Below are 20717 nucleotides of genomic sequence, written 5' to 3'. Positions count from 1 at the left end.
GGGAGGAATCCAGGTGTTAGCAAACACACAAGGGCTGTGAGCACCTTTGGAGGCTGTGGACACTGGAGAGGCTGGGTCATGCACAGCAGGCCCTGACCCTCACAGTCACCAGTCTGGCTGGAGAGTTGGGTTGCGGGAGAAGCCAGTCCATTGTGCGGACAGGCAGGCTTGAACAGGAGGAATTTCTCAAGAGGAAGGAGTGAATAGACAGACACTGTTTGGGGAATTCTCCTGAAGTGATCAGTTGCTCCAGCCTCCCGGCCACCCAGCTGTGGGTGCACCGGTGCGCATGCAGGGGGAGCATCCCTGCACCCCAGTCCACAGCAGTAACCCTGGGGAAAGACCTGATTCCCATACCCAGGGTGCAAGGCTGAGGAGCCACGCTAGCTTCGCAGACAGTGAGGGAGCTGCCATACCAATCACCCTTCAGCCTGCCTCAGCCAGCAAAACCAGTTTGGCCACTTTGAAACCAACTTTTTTATTTGATTCTATTTTTTTTAACAATTTTTAATTTTTTAATTTTTATTGTTTTCATTCTCTTTGGATTTCTTTTCCTCTCTTTCCTGATTTCTTGTTTTATTCCTTCCTCCTTCCTTTCCTCCAATTTTATCTGTTCTTCCTTCCTTCATCTGCCTTTTCTATTTTTACTTTTTAAAATTTTTTCTAAATACCTACAAGTGAGACAAAATCCTGGATCTGTGAAAAGACCGAAGTTAAACCCAAAGAAGGGGCATCACAACAGCTGGGAGAGTGAGACAAATTTCACTCTGCTATCACAGAGAACCTGCAAGTTATTGCATATTTGTATTATTATTATTTTTCCAGTATTCCTACATCTTTTTAAATAGTATTTCTGTATCCCTCTTCTTTTTGTATAGTCTGCTTTGCTAGGCTGGATATATTGTATGACCTGACAGCTTTGCCCTGATATCTCTTTCCATACTGTATTGCTTATCTACTGTCCTTTAACTCACCTGTGTCCCATTAGCACACTACTTGAGGTTCTGTACTCCCTATTCTTGTTACCTAGATCTCATAGATTCTGTCATATGGTTGTTGCCATAATATTATTGTAAATAACTGCTGTTCCATGCAATTGTAATTACTTCACAACATCCCCTCCCCCCAGAACTTAGCCCATTTCAAAGTTTCCTGAACTCTATTACTGTAGTGGTTAACTCTATTCTCTCACACACTATACCTATTTACTATCCTTTACTCTCACCTTACCTCAGAATCTGACCTCCCACAAACTCCCTGCTTTATAGATCCAACTCACAATCCTTCCTTCCCCAACAAGAGTCGTATCTTCTTTCCATCCTTTCTAAAAATCAGCTAGCTGGGTGGAAGATCATGATTAACACTATATATAGTCAAAGAATCTCCTATCTCTTCCCTACTTGCTGCTACTGTAAATATCATAGAATGCTATGTTTCTGTCTTAAACCATTTTGCCTTCCCCCTCCAACTGATAACAAAAAAGAATAGGTGGAGGTGGTGAACACCAGGATACCCACTGGAAGAGGAAACCCAACAAAAAAGGAACCACTAACAGATAACAACAGAAGAAGGTGAAGGAGGGAGTGGTAACCACACAAACCTCAATTCAGGACCTATCTGGAAATACAACTAAACAGTAGAGACAGTACCCAATACAAACAACTGAACAAGAGCAAGAGAGAACTCTTTAAACCTTATACACACAGAAGAACCAGCTTCAACACAACCTGCCCTGACCAGCACAACAAAATACAGGAGGTGGTGGACAGAGTGACCCACATTTAACCAGCTGGTGGGAAGGAACCACCAAAGAAAGACTCAACATCAAACAAAATGCAAAGGCAAACACAAAGCTAACGTAAATGACAGCCCAAGACCAGTGAGCTTGGGAGATCAAGAAAACTGCACCACTGAAACTCACTGCTATTCTACTAAAGAAGTTCACACCACAAACCCAGGGAGCCAGAACAGATCAATTAAAGAAGCTGAGGCTAACAAGAAGAGTCTCACAAACAACGGGAAGACAAAGAAACAATCCCCAAATGAAAGGAAAGGAGGAAGCCTCAGAAAGAATGCTAAATGAAATAGAGGCAATTCAACTATCAGATATTGAGTTCAAAGCAATGATCGTCAGGAAGCTCAATGAGCTCACAATGAGCTACCAGAAACTACAGGAAAGCTACAATGAACTCACTGAAAACTACATCAACATGAAAAAGGAAATAGAAACTCTCAACAAGGGCCAAGAGGAAATGAAGAATACAATTTCTGAACTGAAGAACACAGTAGAAGGAATGAAAAGCAGGATCGATGAAGCAGAAGATCGGATCAGTGGGCTAGAGGACAAAATAGAAGAAAACACCCAGAAAGAGCAAGAAAAGGAAAAGAGGCTCAGAAAGAATGAAGAGGGATTAAGAGAAATGCAAGACAATATGAAACGTAATAATATCCATATAATAGGGATACCAGAAGGAGAAGAAGAAGAGCAAGGGATAGAAAACCTATTCGAAAAAGTAATGATGGAAAACTTTCCTAATTTGATGAGAGAAAAAGTCACACAAATCCAGGAAACACAGAGAGTCCCAATCAAGAGGAACCTAAAGAGGCCTTATTCAAGACACATCATAATTAAAATGGCAAAATTTCAAGACAAAGAGAGAATATTAAAGGCAGCAAGGGAGAAACAGGAAGTAACATACAAGGGAGCCCCAATAAGGTTAGCAGCTGCCTTCTCAATGGAAACACTCCAAGCCAGAGGAGAATGGCAAGAAATATTCCAAGTAATGAGAACCAGAGGTCTGCAACCAAGGCTAATTGACCCAGCAAGGCTCTCAATCAAGATAGAAGACCAAATAGGAAGCTTCTCAGACAAAAGAAGTATAAAAGAATACACCTCCACTAAACCAGCTCTGCAAGAGAGGCTAAAGGGACTGCTTTAAGGAAAGAAAGGAAAAGAGACAGAGAGAGAGGAACACACATACATAAAAGGCAATGAGTAAGTACCTATCAATAATAACCTTAAACGTAAATGGATTAAATGCTCCAAACAAAAGACATAGCATAGCTGATTGGATAAGAAAACATGACCCACCCATATGCTGCCTACAAGAGACCCACCTCAGGATAAAAGACCTGCACAGGCTGAAAGTGAAGGGCTGGAAACAAATTTTCCAAGCAAATGAACAGGAAAAAAAAAAAAGCCGGGGTAGCAATACTCATATCTGACAAAATAGACTTCCAAAAAAGGACCATAAAGGGGGACCCAGAAGGTTATTTCATAATACTCAAGGGAAGAATCCGCCAAGAAGACATAAATATTGTAAATATATATGCACGCAACATAGGAACATCCAAATACATAAAGAAAATCTTAGAGGACTTCAAAAAAGATATTGACAGCAACACAATTATAGTGGGGGATTTTAACACCCCACTAAAAAAATGGACAGATCTTCCAAACAAAATATCAACAAAGATATTGTGGCATTGAACAATACCCTAGATGAAATGGGCTTTACTGATATATACAGAACACTCCATCCCAAAGAAGCTAAACACACATTCTTTTCAAATGTACATGGAACATTTTCAAAGATAGACCACATGATAGGACACAAAACAAGCCTCAACAATTTCAAGAAAATTGAAATCATACCAAGCATTTTCTTGGATCACCAGGGACTGAAGCTAGAAACCAACCCCAAGGAAAAAAAACCCCAAACACTCAAAATCATGGAGATTAAATGGCATGCTATTAAACAATGAATGGGTCAAGAATGATATTAGGGAAGAAATCAAAAGGTCTCTGGAAACAAATGAAAACGAACTCACAACAACCCAAAACTTATGGGACACAGCCAAGGCAGTCCTGAGGGGGAAGTTCATAGCGATACAGGCCTGCCTAAAAAAGTTAGAAACATTTCAAACAAACAACCTAACCCTATATCTACAAGAACTCGAGGAACAACAACAAAGACAGCCCAGAGCAGCCAGAAGGAAGGAAATAACCAAGATCAGAGCAGAATTAAATGACATAGAGACTAAAAGCACAATTCTAAAGATCAATGAATCCAAGAGCTGGTTCTTTGAAAAGATAAACAAAATTGACAAACCTTTAAGCAGACTCATCAAGAAAAAAAGAGAGAAAACCCAAATAAACACAATCAGAAATGAAAGAGGAGAGATTACAACAGATACCACAGAAATACAAAGGATTGTAAGAAATTACTATGAAGAACTGTATGCCAAGAAATTCGAAAAACTAGATGAAATGAACAAATTTCTAGAAAAATATAATCTTCCAAAACTCAATAGAAAAGAAGCAGAAAGCCTGAACAGACCAATAACAGCAAAAGAAATTGAAGCAGTAATCAAAAAACTCCCAACACACAAAAGCCCTGGACCAGATGGTTTCACAGGAGAATTCTACAAAGCATTTAAGGAAGAGCTAACCCCTAACCTTCACAGACTATTTGAAAAAATCCAAAAAGATGGAAGACTCTGAAACTCTTTTTATTAGGCCAACATCATCCTAATTCCAAAACCAGATAAAGACACAAGAAAGAAAGAAAACTTCAGGCCAATATCGCTGATGAACATTGACACTAAAATCCTCAACAAAATACTGGCAAACCACATCCAACAGTACATTAAAAAGATCATACACCATGACCAAGTGGGATTCATTCCAGGGTTGCAAGCATGGTACAATATTCGCAAATCAGTAAATGTAATACATCACATAAACAAAAGCAAAGACAAAAACCACATCATCATATCAATAGATGCAGAAAAAGCATTTGATAAGGTACAGAATGCATTTATGATAAAAACACTCAGCAAAGTGGGAATAGAGGGAGCATTCCTTGATATAATAAAGGCCATATATGAGAGACCTACAGCCAACATCATACTCAATGGGCAAAAATTAAAATCTTTTCCACTAAGATCAGGAACAAGACAAGGATGTCCACTTTCACCACTTCTATTCAATATAGTACTGGAAGTTTTAGCCACAGTGATCAGACAAGAAAAAGAAATAAAAGGCATCCAAATTGGAAAGGAGGAAACAAAACTGTCATTGTTTGCAGATGACATGATAGTATACCTAGAAAATCCTATAGACTCTGCTAAAAAACTGCTTGACCTTATAAATGAATTTGGCAAAACAGCGGAATACAAAGTCAATATCCAAAAATCAAAGGCATTTCTGTACACTAACAATGAAACAGCAGAAGCAGAAATCAAGAAAAAAATCCCATTTGAAATAGCAAAAAGAAAAATAAAATACCTAGGAATAAACTTAACCAAAGAGGTAAAAGACCTGTATTCAGAAAACTACATAACACTGAGGAAAGAAATCAAGGAAGACACAAACAAATGGAAACATATACTGTGTTCATGGATTGGAAGAATGAATATCATCAAAATGTCCATACTACCAAAAGCAATTTACACATTCAATGCAATACCCATTAAAGTACCAATAGCTTATTTCACAGACATAGAACAAACACTTCAAAAATTTATATGGAACCATAAATGACCCCAAATAGCTGCTGCAATTTTGAGAAAGAAGAGTAAAGTAGGAGGGATCACAATACCTGACACTAAACTATACTACAAGGCCACTGTAATCAAACAGCCTGGTACTGGCATAAAAACAGGCACATGGACCAATGGAACAGAACAGAGAGCCCAGAAATAAACCGAAGTCTCTACAGTCAATTAATATTTGACAAAGGAGGCAGCAACATAAAATGGAGTAAAAATAACCTCTTCAACAAATGGTGTTGGGAGAACTGGACAGCTACGTGCAAAAAAATGAAACTCGAGCACCAACTTACACCTCATACAAAAATAAATTCAAGGTGGATAAAAGACTTAAAAAGAAAACGTGACACCATGAAAGTCCTAGAAGAGAACGTAGGTAGGAAAATCTCAGATATTTCATGCAGAAACTTTTTCACTGACATGTCTCCTAGAGCAAGAGACATAAAGGAAAGAATAAACAAATGGGACCTCATCAAAATAAAAAGCTTCTGCACAGCTAAAGAAAACAGTATCAAAATAAAAAGAGAATCAACTGTATGGGAAAACATATTTGCCAATGATACCTCAGACAAGGGTTTAATCTCCAAAATATATAAAGAACTTACACAACTCCACTCTAGGAAGACGAACAACCCAATTAAAAAATGGGCAAAGGACTTGAACAGACACTTCTCCAAGGAGGACATAGAAGATCCAAAGACACATGAAACAAACAATGTGCAATATTGCTAGCTATCAGAGAGATGCAAATTAAAACCACAATGAGATACCACTTCACACCAGTCAGAATGGCCATCATAAACAAAGCAACAAACAACAAGTGTTGAAGAGGTTGTGGAGAAAAGGGGACCCTAGTGCACTGTTGGTGGGACTGCAGACTGGTACAACCACTATGGAAAGCAGTATGGAATTTCCTCAGAAAATGAAAAATGGATCTGCCTTTTGACCCAGCAATTCCACTGCTGGGACTACATCTTAAGAACACTAAAACACCAATACGAAAGAACCTTTGCACCCCGATGTTCATAGCAGCACAATTTACAATAGCTAGGTGCTGGAAGCAACCTAGATGCCCATCAGTAAATGAATGGATCACAAAACTGTGGTACATTTACACAATGGAATTCTATGCAGCAGAAAGAAAGAAGGAGCTCCTACTCTTTGCAACAGCATGGATGGAGCTGGAAAGCATTATGCTAAGCAAAACAAGCCAGGCAGTTACCATATGATCTCACCTTTAACAGGAACCTAAACAAGAAAACAAAGAAACAAGCAAAATATAACCAAAGACACTGAAATAGAGGAAAGACTGACAGTGACCAGAAGGGAGAGGAGAGGGAATTTCAGGGGAGAATGGGAAAGGTTTACAAGAACAAATTTAAAGGACACATGAACAAAAACTAGGGGGAGGGTGGTAATGGGAGGGAAGTGGGAAGGGTTGGGTGGGTAGGCTGGAATGGGAGTAAAAGGGAGAAAACTGTACTTGAACAATGATTAAAATAAAAAAATAAAATATAAAAAATAAAAAATTTAAAAAATTAAAAAAGAAATTAAGAAAACAATTTCATTTATAATTGCATCAAAAACAATAAAATAATAAAATACTTAGGGATAAATTTTATCAAGGAGGTCAGAGCCCTGTACTCAGAAAAGATACCACAAAAAGAAATTAAAGAGGATACAAATAAATGGAAGGCTATACTGGGCTAATGGTGAGGAAGAATTGACATAATTAAAAATTCCATACTAGTCAAAGAAATCTACAGGTTTCAATGCAACCCCTATTTAAATGCCAGTGGATTTTTCACAGAACCAGAAAAAAAAATCCTAAAATTTATATGAAAACACAGAAGACTCCAAAAAGCCAAGGCAATGTTAAGAGATACAAAGTTGGCAGTATCATGCTGCCTAGTAGCAAACTGTACTACAAGTGTATAGTAATCAAAACAGCATGGTATTGGCATGGAAAAAAAGACACATAGATCAGTGGAACAGAATAGAGACCCAAGAAATAAACACATGCCTATATGGTCAATTACTATATTTTGCCATGTATAATGTGCACCCACATTTTTGGTCCAAACTTCCAGGAAAAAAACTTTCATTTTAATTCAATTATTTATATACTTATATTTAGAAACAAAACCAATTATCATATTCCACAGTATTATTTTGCATATGAATGTTGTTATTGCTTTCTAGAGTTACACTTTTAATGCATAAACATAAATAAAGGAATTAAAAACATATAGATACAGAATTAGTAGTACCCATTTATAATGGGCATCCTTATTTTGCCCTAAAAATTTTGGGTAAAAAAGTACACATTATACATGGCAAAATACAGTAATTTATCAATGGGAAAGCAAAAATATGTAATAGGGTAAAGACTGTCTTTTTAATACAGTGTTGGAAAATGTGGAGAGATACATGCAAAACAATAAAACTGGACCATTTTCTTAAAACCATGTACAAGAATAAGTTAAAGGTGAATTGATTTAAATGTGAGACCTAAAACCACAAATAAAAGATAGGCAGTAAACTCTTGATATCACACTTAGTAATATTTTTGGGGATATGTCTCCTTGGGCAAGGGAAAGAAAAGAAAAAGAATAAACAAATGGGATTACATCAAATTAAAAAGTTTTTGTAAAGCAAAGGAAACCATCAACAAAAAGACAACCTACTGGAAGAAGATATTTGCCAATGACTCATCAATAAATGGTTAATATCCAAAGCATATAGGGAATTTCTACAGTGAAACACACACACACACACACACACACACACACACACACACACACACACAATCCAATTGAAAAATGGGCAGAAGTCCTGAGTAAACATTTCTACGAAGAGGATAAAGATGGCCAATAGACATATGAAAAGATAAGATGCTCAACATCACCAGTCATTAGGGAAATGTGAGTTAAAATCACAGTGAGGTATTACTTCACACTTGTCAGAATGATAATCATCAATAAATCAAGAACATGTTGGAGAGAATGTAGAGAAAATGGAACCCTTTTGCAGTTTTGGTGGGAATGCAAATTGATGAAATCACCATAAAAATCAGTAAAGATGTTTATGTTCCTCAGAAAAATTAAAAGTAGAACTATCATATGACCCAGGAATTCCACTGCTGAGTATTTACCCAAAGAAATCTAGAATACTATGTTCACTGCAGCATTATTTACCATAGCCAAGATATGGAAGCAACCTAGGTGTTCATCCATAGATGACTGATAAAGGAGAAGTTGTACATATGTACAATGGAATGTTATTTAGCCATAAAAAGAATGAAATCCTACCATTTGTGACAACATGGCTAGACCTCAAGGGTATTATGCTAAGTGAAATAAGTCAGACAGAGAAAGACAAATACCAAATGTTTTCACTTACATATGGAGTCTAAAAACCTACCAACCAAACAATGAAACAAAACAGAAACAAACAGAACAAACTGATGGTTGCCAGATGGGAGAGGTGTATGGGACATGGATCTAAAAGGTAAAAGGATTAAGAAATACAAATTGCCAGTAATAAAAACATCATAGGGATGCAAAGTATAGCACAGGAAACAAAGTCAATAAAATTGTAATACTATGTATGGTGTTAGATGGGCAATATACTTATCAAGGTGATCACTTCATAAGTTATATAAATATCTAATCACTGTTTTACACCTCAGTCTAATGTAATATTTAATATAAGCTGTAATTTAAAAAAGTTCAATAAAAATGATGTAAGTATAATCTTTAAAAAAGATAAAGGAGTCTTCTTTTCTCCCCCAGAGAAGATTTGCTTATACACTAGAGTAAAGATGTGGTCTTTTCCAGATGAGAGGATAGGCAGATCACTCGCAGACCTATTTTCATCAAGTTTTTTAAACTCAGAGTTCTTCTTTTGCAATACCACTACATGTACAGGTACCATCTGTTCCTCAACATGTTACTTTCTTGGGTCTGAGGCTCAGGGAAGTGATGCAAGATGTTGCTCTAGCTGCTGTTTTGTTGTCAATAGTTAATTATCTTTGTTTCTTACCCAGAGGCCAGTTTGCTGTGTGTGTGTGTGTGTGTGTGTGTGTGTGTCTGTGTGTGTGTGTGTGCCTGTGTATGTGTGTGTACACACACACACACACACACACAAGTATGGCAGGTAACTAGCTTATAAGAGGTGAATAATCTCAGACCCTGCACAGTTTCTAACTTAAACAGTTGCCCCTTGATAAATTCTTCAAAAGAGTAGAATAATCAATAAACATGGGAAAATAGTGCTATTCAGCTAGTGAAACTTTATTTCACTGATCCCTGGGACTTGTTCTCTTAGTTTAGACTTAGGCAGACTAGGATATTGGAGGCAAAGTAGTTTCCAAAGATTTTTAAAATAATAATTGTGATTGTTCTTATCTTTTTCCCTTTCTTTGACATCTAATATGCATGTATTTAAATGTTGTCACAAAGCCATTATGCTGGGGCACTATTCAAATTATAATCTGTTTCATAAGGAGGCTGAGGCACTCAAGGTCAGTCAGTCTGCTGGGGGGCTGAGTTTGACCAAAAAGGTGGAATTAATAAATTCTAACAAGACAAAAATGGTACAGACCTGGAATAACCAATTAGAAGTATTCCCAAATAAATGATAATACAAAAAAATGTCATATATGTCACAAATTAAAAAGCTCAGGTCTTCTGGAGAAGCCTTAAATAACCAAAACTGATTTACTTGGTAATACACAAAGCTCCCAAGAGCAAACATCCTGATTTGTCTCATTACGTCTTACACAATGAAAATAAAATACTAAATTCATTATTTATATAGTGTCTCTGGGTTTTCTTTCTTTGATTTTTCCTTTTTCTCACATATAGATTGTTTTTGTATTTGTTAGATAAGATAAACTTATTATTGCTTCACTTAGTATTCAAGTAAATAACATGGTAATAATTAACTATGTCTTCAAGTTATCCTTTAACAGATGGCAATAAAGTACTGTTCTTTCTAGCCCTGGCATACCCCACTATCTTGTGTTGTTTCTCTAGATCCTAGATAAATAATCCATTTATTAAAAACTCAAATTATCCTATCTTGAATATGTCATGTGTATCCTGCTCTGAATGTAAAAGATACATTTTATATGTACTAATACATTTAACCTTCTCAACATTTTATCCTCATTTTACAGATAAGGAAACAAAGCACAGAAATTTAAGTAACTTTCCTAAGGTCAACAATTAGAAAGAAGCAGAATGAGGATCTGAATTCCAAAGAATCTGACTTTAGCATTCAAAATGAAACACAAGGAGAAAAACAATATTAAACAAAACCAACAAAATTGTGTAAGTGTAGAAGTATACAAACAAAAAATTATAAGTGTAATAACATCCTAACAACTTGCCAACAACATTAAAAGTGGAAATACTATCACAAGTTTGACATCAAGAAAGAACAAATAATCATAGCTTATGTTTAAATAATTATTTTTCTTATACCATTTTTATCAAATAAAAATCCAGGTAAGGGCTTCTTTCTATATTTAAGTATTTTAAAGGAAATATTTAAATATATCAAACATATTAGGTAAATAATAACAATTAGAAAGAACATTTAGCTACTTACATTCCATATGCTGAGTTTACAGCAAGACTAGTAATCTGTTGAGGGGGTTCACCGTCCACCCACACCAACTGAATAACGAGTTCTGCTTGATACCCTGGAGGCATCCGCACTGGCCGTGTCTTAACACTATTAGGGAGAAAAAGTAAATCTGTTAATACAGTTTAAATAACTATGTTCATACTCACCTTCATAATTTACATAGAATCTTCCTACAGAAATATACAACCCTAGGCATTAAGAACATTATGCAGGTGGACAGTGTGTTCTAGCTTTCTCAAAGTACAATAACCTACTTGTGGTTGCTTAGTCTTTTCTTTAAGTAGCTGTTTTGTCAGTCAGGCCCACAACTTCCACTGGTCTTTATCACTTTCTTTTTTTTCTTTTGAGAATAGTATTTTAATTATTTATTTTTCTTATGAAATATTTGTTACCTATTTTAAAATTAAAATGAATAAAAATAAAAAAGAATAACTTAATCTACTGCTCAATGTAAGATCCTGCTCTCTCTTTTAAAATTTGCTCCACCTGCACCTTCTCTACTCCAGTTAATAGCAACTCCTATTTTTCTAGTTATGTAGTTAAATAAAAATCTTAAAATGATTCTTAATATCCTTCCCTCATACCTCACAGCCAATAAATTATCAAATAAATGCTGATGGTGTTACCTTAAAAATATATTTAGAATATTATCCCTTTTTACTTCCTTACTGCTAATACCCTAGTTATATTTGACAAATAAAAATACTGGATATCCATTAACATATGACTTTCAAATAAACAATAAATAAGATTTTTTTACTGTATATATGTCCAATGCAATATTTGGGATATGCTGAAACTAAAAAATGCTCATTGTTTATCTGAAATTCAGATTTAAATGAATATTCTTTATTCATTTAATTCCAGTCATCTTTATTCATTTTTATTCTATTTTTAATTACTAAATCTGCAAGCCCTCAATATCATTTCTAGTTAGGTGCAAACATCCTCCTTACTGGTCTCCTGGCTTCTACTCTTTTCTCTCATCTCAAAATCCATTTTCAACATAGCCACCAAAAGTGATCGTTTAAAATTCACTTCTCTCTTCAAAACCCTATAATGACTCCCCATTTGATTAGGAATAAAATCAGTATCATTACACTGGCTTGCCATTGCCTATCTGACTTCATCTCCTACTATCTTCTCCACTAACCTCGCTCCCTTTGTTAAGGCCTTTGCTCTAGCTGTTCCTTCTGCCTAGAACACTCTTCCATCATGTATTCTTTAGCTAACTCCCTTACCTACTTTTTTGTTTGAATCTCACGCTCTTAGTGAGCGATAGGGTGACTATCCATTTTACACACTAGAAAGCACAAAGGCAAAAAAAAATCAATAATTGCACAAATATATGTATATTGATAAAAATTGTGACTTTGCTAAAAATGAAGAATTGGCTTGTTCAAATGTTTATTTATCAGCTAATGTATATAGTAATCTAAATCCAGCAAAGGAAAAGTGGTTTAGGGATGGATGCTAACATACAATTTATCAAAGCATAGATTATATGCAACTCAAAAACCATTTGTAATATAATATAATTTACAGAATAATATTCTTAGATCAGTTCTGCTGCTTGGTTCTTAGGACCTTATTACATACAAAATATAAGATTATACTGTTTTTTTTTTCACTTTGATTCTCTTGATTATCCTTAAGATTATCTATACTACTTTTCAAGTCAACATTAAATTCTTCTATTATGCTTTAATGTTACTGCTTACTTCAGCTCCATGACCAAATTTTTGTTGTTTTAACTGTTTTTCTCTTATGTCTACCTTTTATTTTTTTTAATTTTATATAAAAATATTTAGATCACTCAAAGACCCACACTTTATTGATAGGTCATGTTAGTTAGCAAACAGTACTTTCTTGAGCTTTGCTGAGCTTTTTGTTCTGTTTCTGGTTTTCATTTTAATAGAAATCAATTAAATGAAGCAAAGTGCTATGAAGGGAAAATTGAATATATAGCATTAAAACATTATGAATGTTTTCCATTTGCTGAAATTTTATGATGATGCTTCCTCTTTGTAGATTTTTCTCCCTGTAAATCCTGCTTTTATTTTCATTTTGTACTAAACAAGAAAATTTTTCTGGAGGAAAAATAATAATTACAAAAAATAGCAACTGCTAATTGTGTGGTAAACAGATTTTGCTTCTGAAATCTTATCTTTAAATTTTCCATAAGTGTTTTCATAAGAAGTGTCTAAAGTTCCTTTAGTAGCAGATTCAGATATTTTTGTATGAAGCTCATAGACATTTTTTGCTTAGGCTCAATTCTCCAACCAGCTAATATAAAACACATTTGGTTTGATGATAAAGAAGCAGTGAGTAATGATTTAAGGAAAGTACATTCTTTTATATTTGCTTATTAAAAAGCATAAAAACAATACAACAAATATTACTATGGGCTTGACTAACTTTAAGTTTTCTTTGCATATGACACCAAATTTGTTTAGATATACTGAGAAAACATAGTTTACTACCAAATAGCATCAGTTAAAAAAGAGAAAGACGTATACAGTATCCTACCAATCAGGAGAGAAAAATTCTTTTTTTCTAAAATAGTATTGTTACAGTAGATAATAAACTTGGTTTCTTTTCAGTTCTAAGAAGGCTAAAGAATTTCCCTTAACATACATTTCCATTTTGGAAATACCAAGTAAGTGACCATGTTTTTGTCTGGACAAAAGTTTTCCCATTTTATCATAGCTATATTTTCTCTAGGGTGTTTCTGGGAAGGAATACAGGAATTAGCAAGTGAAGGATGAAAATATTGTACCCTCTTCAGGGATATTCAAAGATAATATCAGGGTACCCTATGGGAGATTGTAGATCACTTAGTAACAACTTAATAAGAGAGAAGGATGATTTTATTTAGCTCAGTTTAAAATAATTACATGATTAATATGTAAAATTGTTTTAAAATGTGGTAGCAACTCTTACTTGAGACATGGGATACTGTCCTTTGTTACTCCCTCACTAGACACAGTGTTAGTGCTCCCAGAAAGACTCCTTGAAGAAGGAAGCTGAGACGAGAGATCTGGAAATGGAGGACTTGTTTCTGGTTCTGGGGTAATAATGTCTTCAACATCATACTGAAGTCGAACCTCTAATGACTTAAAAAGAACAAGTTTAAATTAATCTAAGTCACGATAACAAATAATCACATTAAAATAGTTGATAATTTTAGTAAGCATTATCTTTTTCTGATTAATAAATTTGATTTCTATTTATAGTAAGGCTGAGATATCCCAAACTGAATTAAATAATCATATGAAATATTAAGTTGTATTCACAAAAAGTGTAAAATACTTTTTAATTCTTCAGAATTTTAAGAAAAATACCTACCAGTGGAGATAAAGTATTTATAAAATAAATATTCCTTAGGATAAACTATAAATTACAATTCCATATATAATAAAATAAAGGTAAATATTGGTCATGTTTACTCCAGTGGAAAAGATTAAACTGATGTGTGTATTATGTGGTTTTTCTTTTATGGTTGTTCAAGTACAATTGTCTCCATTTTCCTCCCATCACTCTCCCACCACCCCACCCAACCCCACTTTCCACCCTCAATTTACAAATTGTTATTTGTACAAGGCTTTTTAATTTTAAAAAAGCTTCATTTAATTTTGACTTCAACTCAGTAATAATTTTCCAAAATAAATTTCATATTTCTATATGTTTGTTTCATTAACTTGGCTCTTAATTATTTAATTTCATTAGCTTGGTCAGAGTTACTTAATGAAAAAGAATATGATAATTTATATTAAAATAAAAATGTGATCTCAAAATCTTTTTTTAAAACTAAAATGTTTTTAAGTACTTTAGTATTGCATTTAATGCTTTATTAAAATTGATTTTGTAATAAACATTTGTTTTACAATGTAAAAATCAGCATTTTTGAGATTCAAAATAATTGTCTATACAAATGTCATTATGGGGTGGTGAATATAGCAATATTACCAAAATGACTATCATAATTATCTTAAAATTTATGAAAAACCTCCAGTGACAAAAATAATAGTTAATTATTGGGTACTTACTATACTTTGACACTATATTAATGATTTTATATAATAATCATCACAAGTACCCTATAAAATTGACATTTCCATTTCTAGTTTATTATTACCTTCCATTTCATTTACACAGGAAATTATATAGATGATGAAATTAGGCCTTACCCAGATTTACTCTTGACTAATAGAGTCACTAATAAAGCCAGAATTAAAATAAAACCTAGGCTTATCTGACTCCAAAGCCTGGGGTTTTAACTAATATACTTGAAAAGGGTAATGCTTTAGTTGCTGAGGTAAAAAAAAAGTTATACACATGCCTGGAATAGATAATCTTTACAGGCCTTTAGTAGACAATCTCTATTTTCTGATAAAATGGTGAAATGGCCTGGGTAGAGAAGGTCCATTACCTATAGGTGCCTTAAGTTAGATTTTATTTCTTTCATGAGAGTATAATTATTTTACATAAATTATTTCATTAGTTTAAAAATTAAGATTAGATAAGCTGACACCATAATTATTTCTACTCTATAAAAAATGTTAATATATAGAAAATCATTAAAAATAATATTATTATAATTGAGACAATCATATATAGCCATTAATTGACAAAAAGACAAACTTTAAAAAAATTAATAAAGGTACAAAACACAGCCTGAATTAATTGGACACTTACACATAAATCAATAACAAATCTGTATAAAACCTATAGGCATAATGCATCCCATTTAATAATGCCAAGGTTTTACAGAAAACTTTTTTTTGTCATTTTAAACCAAACTTTTAAAAATGTTATACTATATAAGAAGAAGAATTAAAAATCCTACGAATTGGATTATTGGCCACAGACTGCAGTGTTAATGGTTTAAAACCATACCAAGTATTAACCAAAATCTATGAAATTACTTTCCTTTAATTAAGTGTAAAGTTTAAATTTTGAATGACTTACCACTATTTCTGTTGTTACTTCATGTTTGCTAAATTTATAAATTATGACATATGCGGAGACTCCTGAAACACAGAATATTCTGCTCTCTGGACACCAGTAAATCATCTGAATGGCATATGGATCTTCCTCTACAATTTCACAGGTTTGTTTTCCTTCTCCTATCTTCTGTTTTTCAAACACTTTTGAAGTTTTTAGCTTGTACAGCATCTGTAGAGTTACTATAAGACATTGAAGGATAATTACCTTCTAATTTGAACTCAATTCTTTTTTTGAACTTAATTCTTAAATGTTGTTGAAGTTTCTTCAATATATTGGTTAAAAGACAAAAGACAAATAGATAAAATAAATTACATTTTAACCAGTAAGCATTCAATGTCATGCTCTTTTATCAGTACAGTTTACTTGAAGGAAGACTACAAGGAAAAATAAACACTTATTGAACATACACTATATACCAAGGAATAGGTAGGTCCTTCATATGCACAGTCTCATGTCCATGAAGCCCTGACTGGTGTGGCTCAGTTATTTGGGTGTCATCCCACAAAGTGAAAGGTTGCCAGTTCCATTTTTGGTTAGAGTACATGCCTAGGTTTTAGGTTCAGTCCCTGATGGATATTTCTCACTCACATTGATGTTTACTCTCTCTCTCCTTCTCCCTCTCTTCCTCGCTCTCTCTAATAATAAATAAATATATATATATTTAAAAAGTCCCATGAAGTATTATTCTCATTTATTCAACAGAAATGCTGGAGTTCAGAAAGTTTACAATGGAAATACTGAACCTAATTCTAAGGGAGGCCCCTCAATTTTTTCCCTAATTTTTCTCTTAGATTACTAGATGAGAAATTGGTACTATTCTTAGAGGGTTTACTCCTCTCAACAAATTTTTAGACATTCCTTCAGATGAGAAACACTTACAATATACCAGCCAGCAATACTGGGAATCCAATAAGCTGTGATTATGTTAGAAAGAATCTTTTCTGAATGACTGTGTTAGGAAAGAGTTAGTTATAATTTTAGGAAACCCTGGGTTTGTGAATTTTCAGGAATATTTATTTAGGAAGAATCTTTTCTGAATGGCTCAGTGTTAGGAAAGGGTCAGTTACAATTTTAAGAAACTCTGGGTTTGTGAAATTTCAGAAATATTTATTTAGGAGAATTTTCTTCCATTTTAAACCCTGACAATGACTTGTCTATGAGAAAGCTCTAATTCAACAAAGGATTCCTGACAAAAATTCTAAAAATTTGGGAGTTCTTGCCAAAAGTGTATAATCTGAACCTAATCATGAGAAGCATGAGTAGAACTCAAATTGGAGATTTTACAAAAGAAGTCAGCTGAACTCATCATGAACGTCTTTTTCATGAAATAAGAACTTGGGAACTGTTCCAGATTAAATAAAACTCAAAAGATATGATAACTAAATGCCATAAATGAGCCTAGATTTTCTTTTCTTATAAAAGATACTATGGGATGGGAGTAAAAGGCCAAAAACTGCACTTGAACAATTAAAATTTTAAAAAAGATATTATTGGGACAATTGGCAAAAACTGAATAAAATCTGGAGGTTAGATAATAATACCATATAAATATTAATCTCCTGATCTTAATCACTATAATTTATGTAAAAGAATGTATTTGTAGGAAATGTACATTAAGTATTTAAGGGCATTCAGTATCAGAAGAGCAGCATATTTGCAACTTAGTCATGAATGGTTATAAAAAGTTATGGGTTGTACATATTTACATAGTGTGTATGTAAATATGTAGAGGGGCATGAAAAGTGAATACTAATGGGATAAAAACACTTTTCCAATACCACAGAGTTAGGAGGTAAAAGGACATTCCTTGAACAGATGTAGCCTGACAAAGCTTGGTTCTTTTTCTAATGCACTTTTCTTTTACAATTTGCCTTTTATAAATATAATGGTTGGTGGTAAAAAATGACTTCAGTCCAGTTTATATTATAGAAGTACAGTAGAGATACTTTAAATTTATCTAATAATATAGGAAATGGGTTTTTGTAACACAACCATGCACATATGCTAAAAATGTAAGTGAAATGTTAATTGTCTGAACTAAAAAGTGGTGAATGGCTGGGAGTATATATAACCAAGTGTTTTTTGTTATAGAAGGAGAAAGGTAAAACTTACTTGCAGAAGCATCCCAAAATTTTATTGATCCATCTGCATGACTAGGCAAAAAACAAATTAGCATAAATTAAAGTATATTAAATAAAAATATCATTCTAAAAGTGTAAAACTTGAGTTAATGTTAAATTCAATTAAAAAATACTGTTTCAATGAAAACAAGTGTACACTAAATTATTTCTAAGCACAAAACAATAGTTTAAATATAAAACAATACATTAAAATCTAAACTTAAAAAGAAATAATAATTACTTAAATTTTACTCTAAGATTTTATTTTGTAATAGAGAGCAATTAAAACCTACCTATTGGAAAAAACAATATTTTTAACATAAAATTGTTTACATTAAATAAAAAGATACCCAAGGCAATTTAGATATTAAAATGTTTTTGAAATGAATATCATGGTGAAATTAAAGTTAAGCCTCAAATTACAAAAGTCAAATCCATAAACCTATCTAGAGTTTTATCATTATTTGGTAATAACATAATGGTAATTGTATGAGAACTCACTAAGAAAATAAAATAGGATAATACTTCCCAATACATTTTCTGAGGTCAGCTTTATTTTCAATCAAAACTAGAAAAAACCATTACAAGAAAATTACAAACCAATATTCTTCAAGCATGTGCATAAAAACTGTCAACAAAATATTAGCAAATCAAATCAAGATTCCGTCATACATCATGCATCACAACTAGGTGGGATTTATCCCAGGAATGCAAGGCCAGTTCAAAATTAAAAAAAAACTCAGTCATCATATTGTAATTCACCATACTGAAAGATTAAATACAACCAGATCATCTTAATAAATGAAGAAAAAACATTTGACAAAAATTTACCATCCATTCATTAAAAATAAAACCTCAACAATCTAGGAACAGGAAACTTCTTCAACCTGCTAACGGGTATCTAGCAACAACCCACAGATTCCACATGTAAGTGAAATCATACAGTACCTGGCTTTCTCTGTCTGACTTACTTCCCTTAGCATATTATCCTTTAGGTTCATCTATGTTGCTACAAATGGCAAGATTTCATTGTTTCTTATGGTTGAGTAATATTCCACTGTTTATGTGTGCTACATGGTCTTTATCCATCAATCTATTGATAGGCACCTAGGCTTCTTCCATATCTTGGCTATTATAAATAATGCTACAATGAACATAGGGGTGCTATACAGCTTCCCAAATTATTGTTTTCACTTTTTGTATAAATATGCAGAAGTGGAATTGCTGGTTCATATATATTTTAGTTCTAGCTTTAATTTTTAAAAAATATCCACACAGTTTTCCATGGTAGCTCACTAATTTATAATCCCTTTTTTAAACATCTTTACCAGGCCTTATCTGTCATCTTTTTATAATAGCTACTCTGACAGATATGAAGTGATATCTCATTGTAGTTTGAATTTGAATTTGATGATTAGTGGTGATGAGCTTAGGTTGAACATGCTTACACATCTTTTCATGTGTCTATTGGTCATCTGTAAGTCTTCTTTGCAGAAATGTCTATTCAGGTCCTCTGTCTTTTTAATTGTTTTTTTTTTATGTTGAATTGTATGAGTTCTTCCCATACTTTTGATATTAAACTGTTATCAGATATAACACTTTCTTTCATTCTTTTTTTCTTTTTTCCTCTGACTCTATAATTTCCTATTACCTATCTACTAGTTCACTGATTCTTTCTTCTGATTAAGTCTGAAGTTGAATGCTACTAATATATTTTTCAATTCCATTATTCTTCTACTCCAAATATTTTTCATTATTATAGTTTCTATCACTTTGTTTTCATTTTGCTCATGCCTTATTTTTTTAATTTTGTTTATTTGTTTATTTATATTCTTAGTGCCCTGCATTTTTTAAAGACAATTATTTTGAATTGTTTGTTAGGTAATTCACAGATCTCTGTTTCTTAATAGGACTAGAGATCAATTTCTGTAAGTTTATTTTGTACCTTTAATTACCTGTTTATTTGTTTGCCTTGTTATTTCTTGTTGGGAATTTGTCATTTGAAAATAAACCTACCACTTATGAACTGGCTTTGTACAGGGGAAGACCTTCACCAATCTGTCTAAGTAGAAATCTTTGGGCCTCACACCTTTAATGGAGATGTTTCTCCTCTGGGCCTGTGTGTGTAATTTCCCTATTAGAGAGGTTTGCTGGTTTTCTCCAGGAGCTTGTAGTCTCATGCTCCCACTATTGTCTGTCTTTAGTACTACAGGTTTTGGGGGAAGTTCAACAGCCACTGAGTTTTTTTTAAAAAAAAATTTAACATGTGAAATGAGTTTTATTTTCACCAAACATATGATAGTGTACATAGAAAACCCTATAGACTCCACCAAAAAACCACTCAACCTAATACATGAATTTGGCAAAACAGTGGGATAC

General features: G+C 33.4%; 1 protein-coding gene across 4 annotated transcripts in view; it reads right to left on the bottom strand.

Moving 5' to 3' along the window:
• STXBP5L (syntaxin binding protein 5L) overlaps nucleotides 1-20717 on the bottom strand; it is a 346905-nt gene that overhangs the window by 142959 nt on the left and 183229 nt on the right. For all 4 annotated transcript variants that reach the window (XM_045851924.1, XM_045851926.1, XM_045851925.1 and 1 more), the window contains exons 15-18: nucleotides 18331-18371; nucleotides 16180-16397; nucleotides 14152-14324; nucleotides 11170-11295 (exon numbers count right to left, since the gene is read on the bottom strand). In XM_045851924.1, coding sequence (XP_045707880.1) covers nucleotides 11170-11295; nucleotides 14152-14324; nucleotides 16180-16397; nucleotides 18331-18371 — 558 coding nt within the window. The remainder of the gene's footprint in view (nucleotides 1-11169; nucleotides 11296-14151; nucleotides 14325-16179; nucleotides 16398-18330; nucleotides 18372-20717) is intronic.

This window comes from Phyllostomus hastatus, unplaced genomic scaffold (genome assembly GCF_019186645.2).
Source record: "Phyllostomus hastatus isolate PE091 unplaced genomic scaffold, TTU_PhHast_1.1 phas_contig_86, whole genome shotgun sequence".
NCBI classification, from domain to species: Eukaryota; Metazoa; Chordata; class Mammalia; order Chiroptera; family Phyllostomidae; genus Phyllostomus; species Phyllostomus hastatus.
Note: the sequence above shows the minus strand (reverse complement) of the source record. Positions and strands in the feature narration are given on the sequence as shown.